This window comes from Macrobrachium rosenbergii, chromosome 5 (genome assembly GCF_040412425.1).
Source record: "Macrobrachium rosenbergii isolate ZJJX-2024 chromosome 5, ASM4041242v1, whole genome shotgun sequence".
Taxonomy (NCBI): Eukaryota; Metazoa; Arthropoda; class Malacostraca; order Decapoda; family Palaemonidae; genus Macrobrachium; species Macrobrachium rosenbergii.
Window position 1 is genome coordinate 25,602,018 of NC_089745.1, and position 13,943 is coordinate 25,615,960.

Sequence of the window (13,943 nt, forward strand, 5' to 3'; positions counted from 1 at the left end):
ATACGCCCCCTCCGGACATGCTTCTGTTGACAGATGCATTGACCGAGGGATGGGTGCACACCTGGAGGAGTGGCTGACTTTGGGAGTGTGAAACTGAGATGAAAAGCTCCTTCACATCAACTTCCTGGAACTCAAGGCAGCCTCCTGGCCCTCCAAGAGTTTTAGGATCGAGTGATGGGACGCTCTGTGGTTTTGATGAGCGACAACACCACGGTAGTGGCATATGTCAACAAGCAGGGGTCTTGTATCTGTCTGCTCCACCAGTTGACTATGCAGGTGCATGAGTGGGCAGTGGCTCACTTGGTAGAGTTGTCAACCAGATGCATTCCAGGCAAGAGGAATGTAGTGGCAGACAAGCTCAGCCACCAGACTCAAGTATAGGGACAGAGTGGTCCCTTCACTCTGACATCATGGAGAGGTTTTTTGATCTTTTGGGGTATCCAGTCATAAATCTGTTCACCACCCAACAGGAAACTTCAGGTCTTCTGTTCAGTAGTGGCGGTCCCATGGGCTGCTGTGGAGAATGCCTTTCAACACCTGCAGGACAACCATGACGTCTGCGCCTTCCACCCATTTTGTCTGATTTGCAGGGTGATCAACCAAGTGTTGGTCACCTTAAATCTCAGGATGATTCTGGTGGCTCCCAGCCATTTGGTTTCCCGACCTGCCAGCTCTGCTCTCCGAGGCACCGAGAGAGATTCCTCCCTGGCCCAACCTGGTGTGTTAACCCCACGTAGAGCGATACCAACAGGCAGTCCAGCCCCCGTGTCTTCACCGCTGGTGGTTATCCAGCATCTCTTGCGAGCGAGAGACTTTTCGTGCTGCACAGCAACAGAGATGGCTGATGGCTGGAGTCCTCTACAGTATACCAGGGAAGGTGGGCCGTGTTCTGTGGTTGGTGTTGTAGACAGGGTCTCTCTCCAGTTGAAGCTTCTATTCAGCAGGTCGTCGACTTCCTCATCTTTCTTCACCAAGAGAAGCTTCTCTCCATTTCAGTTGTAAAAGCCATAGGGCGGCACTCAGTCTAGTCTTGCGGCTGAAAGGAGTAGACATCTCCTCCTCCTTCGAGATTTTGCAACTTATGAGAAACTTTGAAAGGTCTTGCCCACCCAGGAACCTCAGGCCCCCTGCATGTGATGTGACACGTTCTGAGGAGCCTGACTCGTGCGCCGTATGAGCCTTTACGAGAGTCGTCAGATAGGGATCTGATCTCAAGACCGTCTTCCTCCTTGCTCTGTCATGGACTTTCCTTCAACATTAAACACTTGAGGGGATGGGGATCGGTTACTTTACACTCGATTTCATCACGGATTTCGTGGCAAAGACTGGGAACTCATCGGTCCCTGACGCTAGGTTTGAGTCCTTCACGATCACTTCCCTGGAAGACTTTGTAGATAATGACCCAGACGAGATGCTACTTTGTCCTGTTAGAGTGCTGTGGTGCTATCTGAAGAGGACTCGTCATCTCCAGCCTGAGTGTCGATGACTTTTTGTTAGCATTGGCATGTCCAAGAACACGATTTCTTTATGCTTCATGAGACGATCAGGAGAGCATACTCTGCTGCTGGCGAAGACGACACCAGTGCCTCCTGCGCAAGAGCTCACAAAGTCAGGGACATTGGTCCGACCCACGCCTTCCGGAAGAACCTGTCGGTTCCTCAGGTATTAAAAGTGGGGAAGTGGTCTCGACAGACCACTTTCACCTCTTTCAACCTTCGGGACATTGCCCACAAGTCCTTGGACACTTTTTCCTTGGGACCTGTTCAGTTGTGGATGCGAGAATGAGTGCGGGAGTGACTGGCCTTCCTTCTCCTTCCTTCTCATCCTTTGTCTCTTCCTTTGGGTAGAGAGTGGACAAACCGTTACATGCTGGATCTGGCGGTCGATGCAGGTAAGCCTATACTTCGAGGTTCCATTCTATTTTTCCTTCCAGGATTATAGAAGCAAAGCCGCTTCCTCTAGCAAGAGGAGGAAGCAGATCTTGACCAACTTTTAAGGTTCTTCCTCACCATTTTTTTGTTTGGGATTATGTTTACCTCCATCATGCAAAAAGGCCCAGAAGTCTGACAATTGATCGTGCATTACCACACCCCGATCAATTCGTCAGAGGTAAGTTTCCCTTCCTTGCTCTATGGACCAGGAAGAGAATCTCAGGTGTGGCGAACTCCAGTTAGTTCAGAGACTCACCCAGATTCCTCCCTCCAACCAGTGAGTCTTCCTAATGTAAAGGACCGATGGTTTGTATATCATGTGGGAACAGATCACAGGTTTTTAAAGTAAATTGTATTTTTCCTAACTATACAAACCTGAGGTCCTTTACACTGCATTTTATACCACCTCGTGCCACCCCTCAGTCTAACACCTGGGACCAAAAGGCACATTGGAATGTTTACATTTGGGCAGGCAGGACTCCCTCCTGCTGGACGGCAGTTAACTGCCTAACCACCTTGTTTGAAAGTTCAATTAATTTCCAGTTTTGCTGTAAGTAATTCCTAATGTAAAGGTCCCCAGGTTTGTATAGTTAGGAAAAATACAGTTTACTTTAAAAACTATGATTTTTCTTTGGTATACTGTATATATTTTGTGTGTATTTGTGTGTTTGTGATAATTTATGCAAACTCACTAATCAAGTGATAAGCCTGACGAGCTGGTACCAAGCGTGTGTATCATGGTACCGCCTCTAAGCCTTGTAATCATTAATGCTCGTCCTATGATGTGGACCCTCATGTCCTTTGCACAAGTTGCAGAGGTCATGACTGTAACCGTGATAGTACTTGTGACAAGTTTCGTGACTGGTCTTGTGCAGTGGGTGAGATTTTCACAGAGGAGGAAGTACAAGAAAAAGGCTTCCAAGGCTTTGTCTGGTGGTAACATGCCCCTGATGACTCCTGTGGTTGCCAATCCTTCTTATTCATTCCTACCTCTCGCGAAACTCCCACTCGTGGCTGTCGCTCCTTCAGGGTGATCTCCCCCTCTTCGTCTTCGCTTGTTTCATCAGATGGAAGTCATTGTGTGGGGGCAGGGGACCAGTTCAGTGGTTTTTGTTCGTTCAGAGGGGGAGGACTCTTTCAGAGCGAAGAGAGGCTTCCCCTACTGACACGACTTTGCAGGTGTTGGAGAGACCAAGGAGCTTCGAGAGACTTGGCACTCGTTGGGTCTCTTGGGTGTGCCTTCAGTGCAGGGTTTGCTCAGCTTCATGAGGGCCTCTCAAGCCCCTATGGTGACTGCTGCTTCGGTCACTGTGACTACCAATACATTAACCATGTCGATTGGTTCGAGAACCACTGCTATGTCAGTGGTTCCTTCGATCTCTATGCCTGTTGTCTGCATTCCCGCCGCCATCTTCCAGTTGGGGGGATGCTCTCCTGCACTCCTTGATGAAAAGGTGGATGGCAAGAAGTCGAAGAAAAGGCACCGTTAGGTTTCATCATTGTCTTCATCGTCTTCTGCCGCCTTCCCCCCTCCTTCCTTTGGAGATAGGTCATAGACCTCTCTCCCTTGAACCAATTTGTTTGCCAGACTCGCTTCACAATGGAAATGAACTTCATGGACTTTCCTTCGATGTTAAGTACTCAAGGGGATGTTGATTCGTCATGCTTGATTTTGTCCCAGATTTCGTAGCGAAGACTCGGAATCCGAGTCTTTCTCGATCCCCTCCCTAGAGGACTGTGTTGACAATGGTCCGGAAAAGATACTTCTCTGTCTTGTTAGGGTACTGTGGTACTTAAGAGAACATCTCCGGGCTGAGTGTTGACCAAGAAATAGGTGTTCAAGAACACTATCCCTTTCTGGTTTCGTGAGGTAATCAAATGGGTGCACTCTGAGTCTGGTGAGGAGGACAACAGTGCGTTCTGGGCAAGAGCTCATGAGGTCAGGGCATTGTTCCATCCCTCGCATTCAGAAAGAATCTGTTGGTTCCTCAGGTACTGGAGGTGGGGGTGTGGTCTTGCCAGACCACCTTCACCTTCTACCTTCAGGATGCTACCCACAAGTCCTTGGACACTATTTCCTTGGGTCCTGTGGTGGCTGCTCAGCAAGTTTAATAGCTTACCTGGCTACCCTAGTTGGACAGATAGCATCTTGCCTAAGGTGTTCAGCTGTGGGAGAGAGCGCATGTGAGTGACTGGCCTCCTCCTTTTCTTTTTCCCTCCTTTTCTTTTTCCTGTCACCTGCTGCACTGATTGCAGTTTTTGCAACTGACCATTTTTTCGATTATCTTTTATTTGGATCAAAGGTAGAATTTTTCTAGCAATTTATCATGATTTATATCAGAAAATATTTCAAAACTGATAAAAGCTACAACCATGAGTTATTTTTTTTGTTGTATTGTACAAATGAAGTTGCGCTACCCACCATCATTCTGATACCTATAAAACTTTACCATCCTGGTGGCAGGACTCCCACCAAGACTAATATAAATTTTTGAGCCTGTATTTGCAAACATTACGACATGCTGGCGGCGTTGGACGAAAGCGGAAAAAAGTTTTCTGAGATTTTAAGGTTAAGAGTTCATTTTTAGCTCCTTTTTGTCATTGCCTGAAGTTTAGTATGCAACCATCAGAAATGGAAAAAAAAATATCATATATAAATATTTTTTTTTCATATATAATTGTATAAATCGAAATATTAAAGCTAGTTATTTTTTCTTTGTATTGTACACTTCCAATTTTGTTGCAACAAATTGTAAAAGGTAAATGAGAAAATATTACAAAGTGATAGAATGTAACACCTTGCCGGACGTAAAAAGAGTTTTTTTAAAAGCATAAATCAAAATATTGTTAGAGACTTCCCGTTTGTTGCAAAATGAAGGTAATTTGAATATTACTAGACTGTAAGTGTTTTTAAATTGCATTTTCAACCAAGGTGGAAATTTTGGCGAAGGTAGAATTTTTCTATTTATCGTGATTTATATGAAAATATTTCAAAACTGATAAAAGCTACAACCATGGGTTATTTTTTGTTGTATTCTAAATGAAATTGCACACATTTTCGTATATAAAATATAAAACTTTATGTAAAGAATTTCTAATATAAAACGTTTTTTTTTTTTGCAAAAAACCATAAATCGATTGTGCAAAGCAAAATGAAGGTAAATGATTGAATTTCTGAGATGTTTTTAGCCAATTGCGTTTTCAACCATTTGGTCGAGTTAAAGTTGACCGAAGGTGGAAATTGTGGCACTTATCGTGATTTATAAAAAAATTTTTCAAAAAATTCATCATAAATCGAAATATTGTGCTATGAGACTGCACATTTTCCAATTTGTTGCAAAATGAAGGTACATGATTGAATATTACTAGAATGTAAGAAAAAGTTTTTTTAGCTTAAACAATTGCGTTTTTCGACCATTTCGGTCGAGTCAAAGTTGACCGAAGGTTGTAATTTTGGCACTTATCGTGATTTATATGAAAATATTTCCAAACTGATAAAAGCTACAACCATGGGTTCTTTTTTGTTGTATTTTACATGAAATTGCACACATTTTCATATATAAAACTTTATGTAACAGCTAATATAAAATGGAGCAAAACTTACGACAAAATGACGAAAGGATTTCTGAAATTATCAGCCGAGTTACCGAGCGGATGTAAGGAAAAGTTTTTTTCAAAAATTCACCATAAATCGAAATATTGTGCTAGAGACTTCCAATTTGTTGCAAAATGAAGGTAAATGATTGAATATTACTAGAATGTAAGAGTTTTAGCTTACAATTGCGTTTTTACCATTTCGGTCGAGTCAAAGTTGACCAAAGGTTGAAATTTTTGTAGTCGACGTGCGAGTGTACGCCCAACTCGTCACCCGACAGACAATTTTAGTCGACTTACGATACATCCAGTCAGCGTTTAAGGGTTAACTACCTAACCACCTTTTTTAAAAGTTAAACGGCCGTTTTCCAGCTACGCTAAAGCAAATTCCTCATGTAAAGACCTCAGGTTTACATAGTTAGGAAAAATACAGATTGCTTTTAAAATTTGTCAGTTTTGTGTAGGAACAAACTACAAATTTTTAAAGTAATTTTTATTTTTCCTAACATACAAACCGGGAGGTCTTTCCATTTATGGCCCACCTCAGCCACCCCTCATTCTGATACCTAGACCGAAAGTCAAAGTGGAGTGCAGACCAACGAATGGGCAGGGCTTCCCCCCTGGGGGGCTACTAACAACCTTGTTTGAAAGTTAACAGCTGTTCCAGCTCACGTTCACAAGCAATATCGTATGTAAAGACCTTCAGGTTTGTTTGATAGGAAAACACACACTACTTTTAAATGTGTAGTTTTTCCTAACATACAAACCTGAAGGTCTTTACATTTATGACCCACCTCAGCCACCCCTCATTTTGGTACCTGGGCCAAAAGACAAGGTAGAGTGCAGACCAAAAAGAGGGCAAGGCTTCCCCCCTGCCATCAGTAGCTAACAACCTTGTTTGAAAGTTAATGGCCGTTTTAGCTTGCCTTCGCAAGCAAATCCTATGTATAGACCTTCATGTGTGTGTGTGTGTGTGTGTGTGGTAGGAAAAATACAAATTACTGTAAAATTTGCAATTTTCACTAAGATACAAACCTGCAGTTCTTTACATTTACGTCCTACCTCAGCCACCCCTCAATCTGGTACGTGGAGTGTAGATTGACAAGTGGGCAGGGCTTTTAACGAGATTGTCTGAAAGTTAAATGGCTGTTCCAACTCTCGTTCGCAAACTAAATCCTGTGTAAAGACCTTCAGGTTTGTATATTAAGAAAAATACAAATTGCTTTAAAAATTTACTATTTTAAAAAGGTTCTAGTTTGTATACTTAGGTAAAATTAAATTTACTCTTAAAAATTTTGTACCTTTTCGTATATAAATTCATTTTTAAGTACAATGGTATGATTTCTTTTTCACTCAGAGGTTCGTGATCAGTTACGAACATGGAGAGAAGATAATACTCGACACAGTGAGGAAGTTGTGGACATGTGGGACTATTGCCTTAAACATTACAAACATAAATTGGGAGATGAAAGTAAGTGCTAATATAAGTCTATTTATCTTGTTACTTCATTACAAACATTGATGTAAAATTTTTTCTTATTCAAGTTTGAGCCTTTAAAGCAGATAAGCCTTTAACTATTGACTGTGTCTTAGTGGTTGGTAATTAGTGCCTGTTTAAAATTCAATTTGAGTAATTTTTTGGTAAAATGGTACACTGAAGTAAAGATACAGGTGTGTCTCCTACAAAGTAAAATAAAAAATGGTAAAGCTTTAATGGAGCTTTAATTGTTATGGCACAGTGTAATTAGAAAATGCAAGCATTTTAAATCTCTATGGACATATACTGTCTCAGTGCCCATTTTTTTCTCTAAATGGAGTTTATACTTGCTTAATAAAAAATCTACGTTTGTTTTTTCTAGGATGGATGGTAGAAGAACAGGTTGTCATAGCTGGGTTAGATTGCTATCGTCTCGATGTGGCTGAACCTTGTCTAGTCTCTCTTAATGAACAGTTTCCGGGGTCTGTCCGGATTCGCAAGTTGAAGGCTATGAGGCTTGAAGCATTGGAAAAGTGGAGTAGTAATTTATTGTTGTATATATATTTTAGAACAATTTCTATATTTAGTTTAGTGCTGTATTAAATATTAATGTTCACTTCCATTTTGCTATTTAGTGTTGAAACTGACTATGGTTATTCACAAACTCTAACTCTGTGTGTCTCATAACAGCTGCCTTTAAGCAGTCAGTAGACATTGACTTTGAAGTAGCTGTGACTTTGGTGTCAGATATTATATTAATGGAGAGTGGGTAAACTATACATATACCTTGATTTGGTTGAGAGATCAGCTCACTCTCAGTTTGCTTACCCTGCTTATGAAGCCTTCATTGTTCCTATGGGAAGGCAAACCATTGTCTTTTAACGTAGGAGTATCCTTCAATGTGAGCTGGAAACGGGCATTGAACTTGGTAACAAGGTTGGTTAACCTTTTCTCTTTTGGCTACATCCGTGGGAAGTGGCAGTGACTCAAGTGGTAGATGTAAAAATGTTTATACAGTAATCCTTCAGTTATGTGGATTAATAGTGCCAAGGGCCTGTCAGATAATAGCAAAACCCGGGTAATGACAAGTAAAAAAATCTAGGAGTGTTCAAGAGCAACTCCGTACCCTTCCTCACATAACCTTGTCAATACCACATAACTGTAAACTCTCAATATGCTGATAAAAAACATTCACCACACTTTAAAGTGAAAGCTTTATGGAAAGGCTGTTATTACCATTTTTCCCCATATTTGTAACAAAATATACTGCATAAATACACTTGGAAAAAAAATGTAATCCCTTAATTTTCTCTCTTTCATAAATGACACAATTCAGTAGATAGTTAGCCTATCTGTGTTTACCCACAGCCTACCATGGTTTTATGACCCTAATTGTATTATGTATATTTGGAATAAATCTTACCTACTGTTAAAGTTAACTTATATCTTCGCAGCATTAGGTGCAATCGCCAATCAAAATAAAATAACACTTGGCTAACCTGCTAGGACTGTGCCTGTAATCATGTTTCCCCACTAGGTGGTGCTGGAATGTTTGTGTACTTGTCAGAATTCTTCATGCCATGTCCTTATGCAGACAGTGTGATTCAGTGTTATTAATAATTTTGATGATTCTGGCTGAATGTCTCTTGTACAGTATTGTGCTTGTTTTCTGTTTTTCCATTATGTCACATACAACAAGCAGAGATGAAAGCATTAGGCTGTACAGGAAAGAGTTTGTGGACACTGAATGTTCCAGTTGTGTATAACATAGGCTATGTGTTAACCTAGCTGTTTAGGAATGAGTGAGGTTTTCTTGATGTGAAGATCATAAGAGTGATATGATGAGAGGATGAAAATTTTGTGAAGTATCGGAAAATGCAAGAGGCCAATATATTACATAAATAATTCATTAGGGCTGACCATAAGCCTGCTCAGTCTTTTCCTTTTGTCTTCCAGTGTTGCTTCTCCTCCTCTTCCATTAGCCTACCTGACAGCCTAGGTTAATTCCCTCTCACTCCTTCTGCTCTGCCTTCTTTTGCTCCCTATGTGGTTCAGGAGAAAAATAATAGGTAATTGAGAAATGTTCTTCTATTATGGTTAGAAATTTGACCGTATATATTAGGGCAAGATCCCCCCCCCCATTGTGATCGACTTTTTTTGGTTTTCCCAGCAAGAGAGAAGGTGTTGAACCCTTGGCGTCTGTCTGTAGCCCACCCTCTGGATTGGCCTGGGTCTGTTGGTCTTTGCGGACAGGGAACCATGGTGTCTTGGGACCGAGGTCTGTGCCCTTCTCCACCTCTCTCAACCATCTCTCCAGCTTGAATTTGATGCGTTCTCCGGATGAGTTGTTTGTAGTTTAGCACTTGCTTTCACCAGCTCGCATATCATCAATTTGTTCCTACATAATATACAAACCATTGGTCTTTACATGGGAATATACTTCAGCACAGCTGGAGACCAGCCATTTAACTTTAAATAAACAGGGTGGTTAAGTATGTAGTGGGCCACCAACTACTGGTGGGAGTCCCACCCACCCAGTCGGTATGCATCCGCTTTGCTTTTGGCCATGAAAGAGAGAGAGAGAGAGACTTGTTGCTCTTCCTTCTGTGCCTAACGTTCGACTGAGTCATTTGTTTGTTGTATTTTCATGATGTGCTGTATATTAATGTGTTGCTCTTTTTACTTATATCTGGAGAGTAACTCTTTTGTGATATAATGCAAATCCATCCCCTAATTTTACCCTTGTGTGTTTGGTATTCAGTATTTTGACTGAGAGTGGTAAAACTAGTTTTTATGTTGCCAAGACAACAAGCTTAAACTAGTTTCTCACCTCCTCTTACAACTCTACGACACTACTTAGTCTTTTTGGAAGGTTTTTACCGTCAGTTCTTGGTTAACGGCGCGGGTTCCGTTCCTGGCTGAGTGCCGATGACCAAAAATCGTCAGTAACCGGAACATCACAGTAATTATGGTAATAAATGGTGTTTATGGTGCTGTAAGCACTGATCAGCACCAATAAACTCCCTTCCGATGCCAATAAATCACCTACCAATGCCAATAAACTGCTTACCAGCGCCGAAAATCTGGTTAACGAGGTCGTTAGCCAAGCATCATAAAACTGAAACGCCATTAACCAATGCCACTGATAAGTTGGGACTATCTGTATTCTGAAAATTATTTGACATTTGTAATGTTTTACATTTTTTAGATGTAGAGCTAGAGGACTTGGGAATTACAGGTTCTCTCGCTATAAATACCTGTGGTATTGCTATGTATGTTTTCAGTTGCTCATTCTGATTCGTCTTCGGGCATGCAAAGTTGCTCAGGTTCATACAGAACTCATGGCTCGACTGGGAGAGAAAGAGAGGGAGTCCAGAGTGTGTGTGTACTTATTCCCACCTTCCCATTCCCTCACGGGAATGGTGCAAGGGTCTCAGGATAGTGATAGACTTGTGGTAGAAGTTGAAGAAGGGAATCAAATTATAGTCGTCTTTGCCTTCACCTACTTTCTCTCTCTCTGTACCATATTCCTTCTTGTTTTTGTTTGTGCTTGAAGTACAGTATTTCATTACAGTTACAGTACAGTCGTTTACATATCCATTGAATAAAATGTGGAAAAATCATACAGGTAAAAACACAAAACAAAATAAACTCTAAGCTCTATTAAGTTCACCAATACCAGTTTAACGATTGCAGGTGTAAGTACATACCTTATGCACATGATTGCGTTTATCATTGGGCCTGTAAAAATAAAAATTGAGAAAATTCAGCAAAAATAGAAATGAGAATAGCATAAAATATAAATGAGAAAATCATAAGTGGTACAACACAAAACAATACAGTCTCTAGCAAGTTTGATGCCAGTGAATGGGTGTGTGCATAATTATGTGCCCTGTGCACACAAATGCGCTTATCTTTTGGGTTGTAAAAATAAACAAATGAGAAAGTACAGTAAAAATATAAATGAGAAAAGCATAATATATAAATGAAAAATCGTGTGTAACAACACGAAACATTACAAGCTCTAGTAAGTTCACCAACGCCAGCAAATGAGTGTCTGCATATGTACTATGCACCCTACACACACGATTGCATTTATCTTTTGGGCTGTAAAACAATTAGAAAATACAGTAAAAATATAAATGAGAATAGCACAAAATATGGATAAAACAATCATAAGCATAACAACATGAAAGCTTTAGAAGTCAGATGTCTATCTAGCCCTCTTCAACCATCAAACACTGCACCTCCACCCCTTCCCAGCCAGGGAAACTTGCTCTTCAGCTCCACTCACCTTCCAAAACAACCCTATCAGAGAGTGTTTTTTTCAAATTTTTTGAATTTTATATATACTGTACTATCATATATCCTTAGGGCCTTGGTTCCTGGTCCGGGTGTGTAAGATAATGTTGAGTTCCAGATGATGGCAATCTGGATAATTGAAGGATTGCTTATGTAGTTACAAATATAGTTGTGTGTAAATTTTTATATATTTATGTGAAACTTCTTTTAAATTTTTTTTCTATTAGTTTCCCATTTAATATTACGGCATCAATAACCTAGATGTTATGATGCCAGTTTTAGTAACCATGAATCAATCAATCAATCAACCCCTTTTATTCACCTGTTTGAGACCAGTTGGAATCTTATTTGCCTGTTTATTGTTCACTAGTGCAAGACCCTCTAGCTTGGGTGGTGGACACTAGGCTGTTGCCTGGTCAGGTCTGGACTGTTATGCCTTTCATCCTTTCACTATGATTCAGGAAGTCATCAGCGAATTAGTGCCTGTAAGTTGTCTCTTGGCTTTGATCACCCCAAGTGGCTAAGGAAGGTTGGGTTTCCGGTTTCATTTAGTGGTGTATAGATCTACCGTTACTACTTAGCAGGAAGAATCTCGTGAGGCAGTCATGAGGACAGGTTCCATCATAATCCTGCAGGCTGCAGATAACCATGTGAAAATATTCAGGGCTCTTGTGAGCTCAATGCTAGATCTAGCAGGAAGGCTGTTATCAGTCAAGAGAGATTGTACTAACTGATTCTGCCAACACCAGTGGTCAGGGTATAGGTCCTGGTGCCACATTAAGAAGTTTTCCAGCACCGGCACCTCTATAAACAACATAAGGGTTCTGTCTTTTCCAAAGCATGAGAAGAAATCCTGAGTAGCAGCCTTAAAGGTTAGAGGGCCATGTTGGCTTTGGCTCTTAGGGTTGTCCAAGGACAAAGACATGTAGATTTCTTTCGAGGTGTTAAGGTGGAGTTTCCAAGGTTTCTGGTACTCACTTTACCTTGAAATCTGTATGCATTTAAGTTCGTGATGTTGCTGCCCTTTGAACTTTTGGAGGAATCTCCTTTTAAAGAGTTTTCTATGTTAACTCTTAACAGTAGCCGTAGCTACAGTTAAGAGAGTGAGGGAACTAACATACAAGCTTTGTCAGTTTAAGTGGGCTTGTTAAGACAAAGCAATTAATTTTTTTCTCAGCCTGAGTTTGGGCAGTTTTAGGGCTAGGCTCCTACCTACCCAGCTTGGAATCACTAAAGCCGGAGGAGCTTGACCCTTTGTGGGCCCAGTAAGGACTTTTAGATTATTTGTAAATTACACTAAAGATATTAAAGCTTATGTAAAGAATATGTTTGTAGTGTTTGGAAGCCAGAGCTTTCGATAAGTAGGAATGTAATGTCCTTTTTAATTAGGGCTTTGAGTAAGCATTCTCATGCTAATTTGTATCCTTAATGGAAGGTAAAGCCACTTGACATGGGAGCAGTGGCTACAGCTTTTAAATCTGAATAGAACTTATCCTAGGATAAGTTACTGAAGTCACTCAGTGTCATGGTTTTTCTGTAATTGCTCTGATTTATCTTCATTGTGCCGTCATGCAATGCAATCATTGCAGAATCTTAGCTCCTCTGGTTTGTCAGGAAATATTGTCCTGAATTGATCTGTAGCTTTTTGCTGCCTACTGCTTTTTAGACCCATTCATGGTTTTCGGGAAGCTTGGAGGTACTTAAATGTGAGTGTAGGAAGTGTAACTTGTAACTTCTTTATGTAGGTACCTGTTAGTGCTGAACAGGGCACCCTTCAAAGAGACCTCAGATATCTTTATGATGAGGTTCTTGTACCTGAGTGACAATCCTAAAGCATTAGTAATAACCAATGGATTGAATTCACTGGGTAAACAAGTACTGCACTTGTTTTGTTCATAAAGGGTTAGCTGATTTCCAATTTGCCCACCTCCTTTTTCAAATGTTGGAAATGGATATAGAATGGAGAGGTAAGGTTCATTTAAAAGATATAAATAATTTAATATTTTTTAAATACCTCTCCATTACATAGTTTGCCTCTCTACATCCCCATATTCAAAGTACAGGAAGTCCCCATCCCCATATTCAAAGTACAGGAAGTCCCTGGTTATTGTCGATTGGGTTTTACGGTGCTTGTCTAGTGACGCAAATCATGATTTCCGCTTATCGGCGCCGATAACCGAAAATCGCCAATTTTCAGTTATCGTCACGCTGTCAGAACAGAACCCCCACCAATAACCGGGGACTGCCTGTAGACAAAAGTAGACTGACCAGGTACGAGTGTGTACCTATTGGTCCCCTGGTGGGGGATAGGGGAAGTAGGTGGATAGAAAACAGATATTCATAGAAAATCAAGTGTTCTCGTTTTTCTTTTGCAATCTGAACTCCCACTGGTGTGAAAGTAAAAGCTATATAATGATGAGGTATTTAGAAAATAAAGTTTACATTTCAACAACTTGACAAACAATAATTAGAAGTGCAAAAGGATGTACAAGATAGAAATTTTGCATAATACCTAGCTAAATGCCATGCATAGTCAAAATTGATGAAATATTGTTATGAAAGCAATGTAAATAATTTAGTCTTTTGAAAAGTAAACGGTCATATAACTTAACTCTCACTGTAAATTTTTCATGACTTTT

The 13,943-nt window shown here is 40.6% G+C and overlaps 1 protein-coding gene across 1 annotated transcript in view; it reads left to right on the forward strand.

Moving 5' to 3' along the window:
- Positions 1-13,943, forward strand: part of LOC136838610 (ER membrane protein complex subunit 2-like) — a 52,962-nt gene that overhangs the window by 6,099 nt on the left and 32,920 nt on the right. The window contains exons 2-3 of the mRNA XM_067103861.1: positions 6,883-6,996; positions 7,385-7,535. Coding sequence (XP_066959962.1) covers positions 6,883-6,996; positions 7,385-7,535 — 265 coding nt within the window. The remainder of the gene's footprint in view (positions 1-6,882; positions 6,997-7,384; positions 7,536-13,943) is intronic.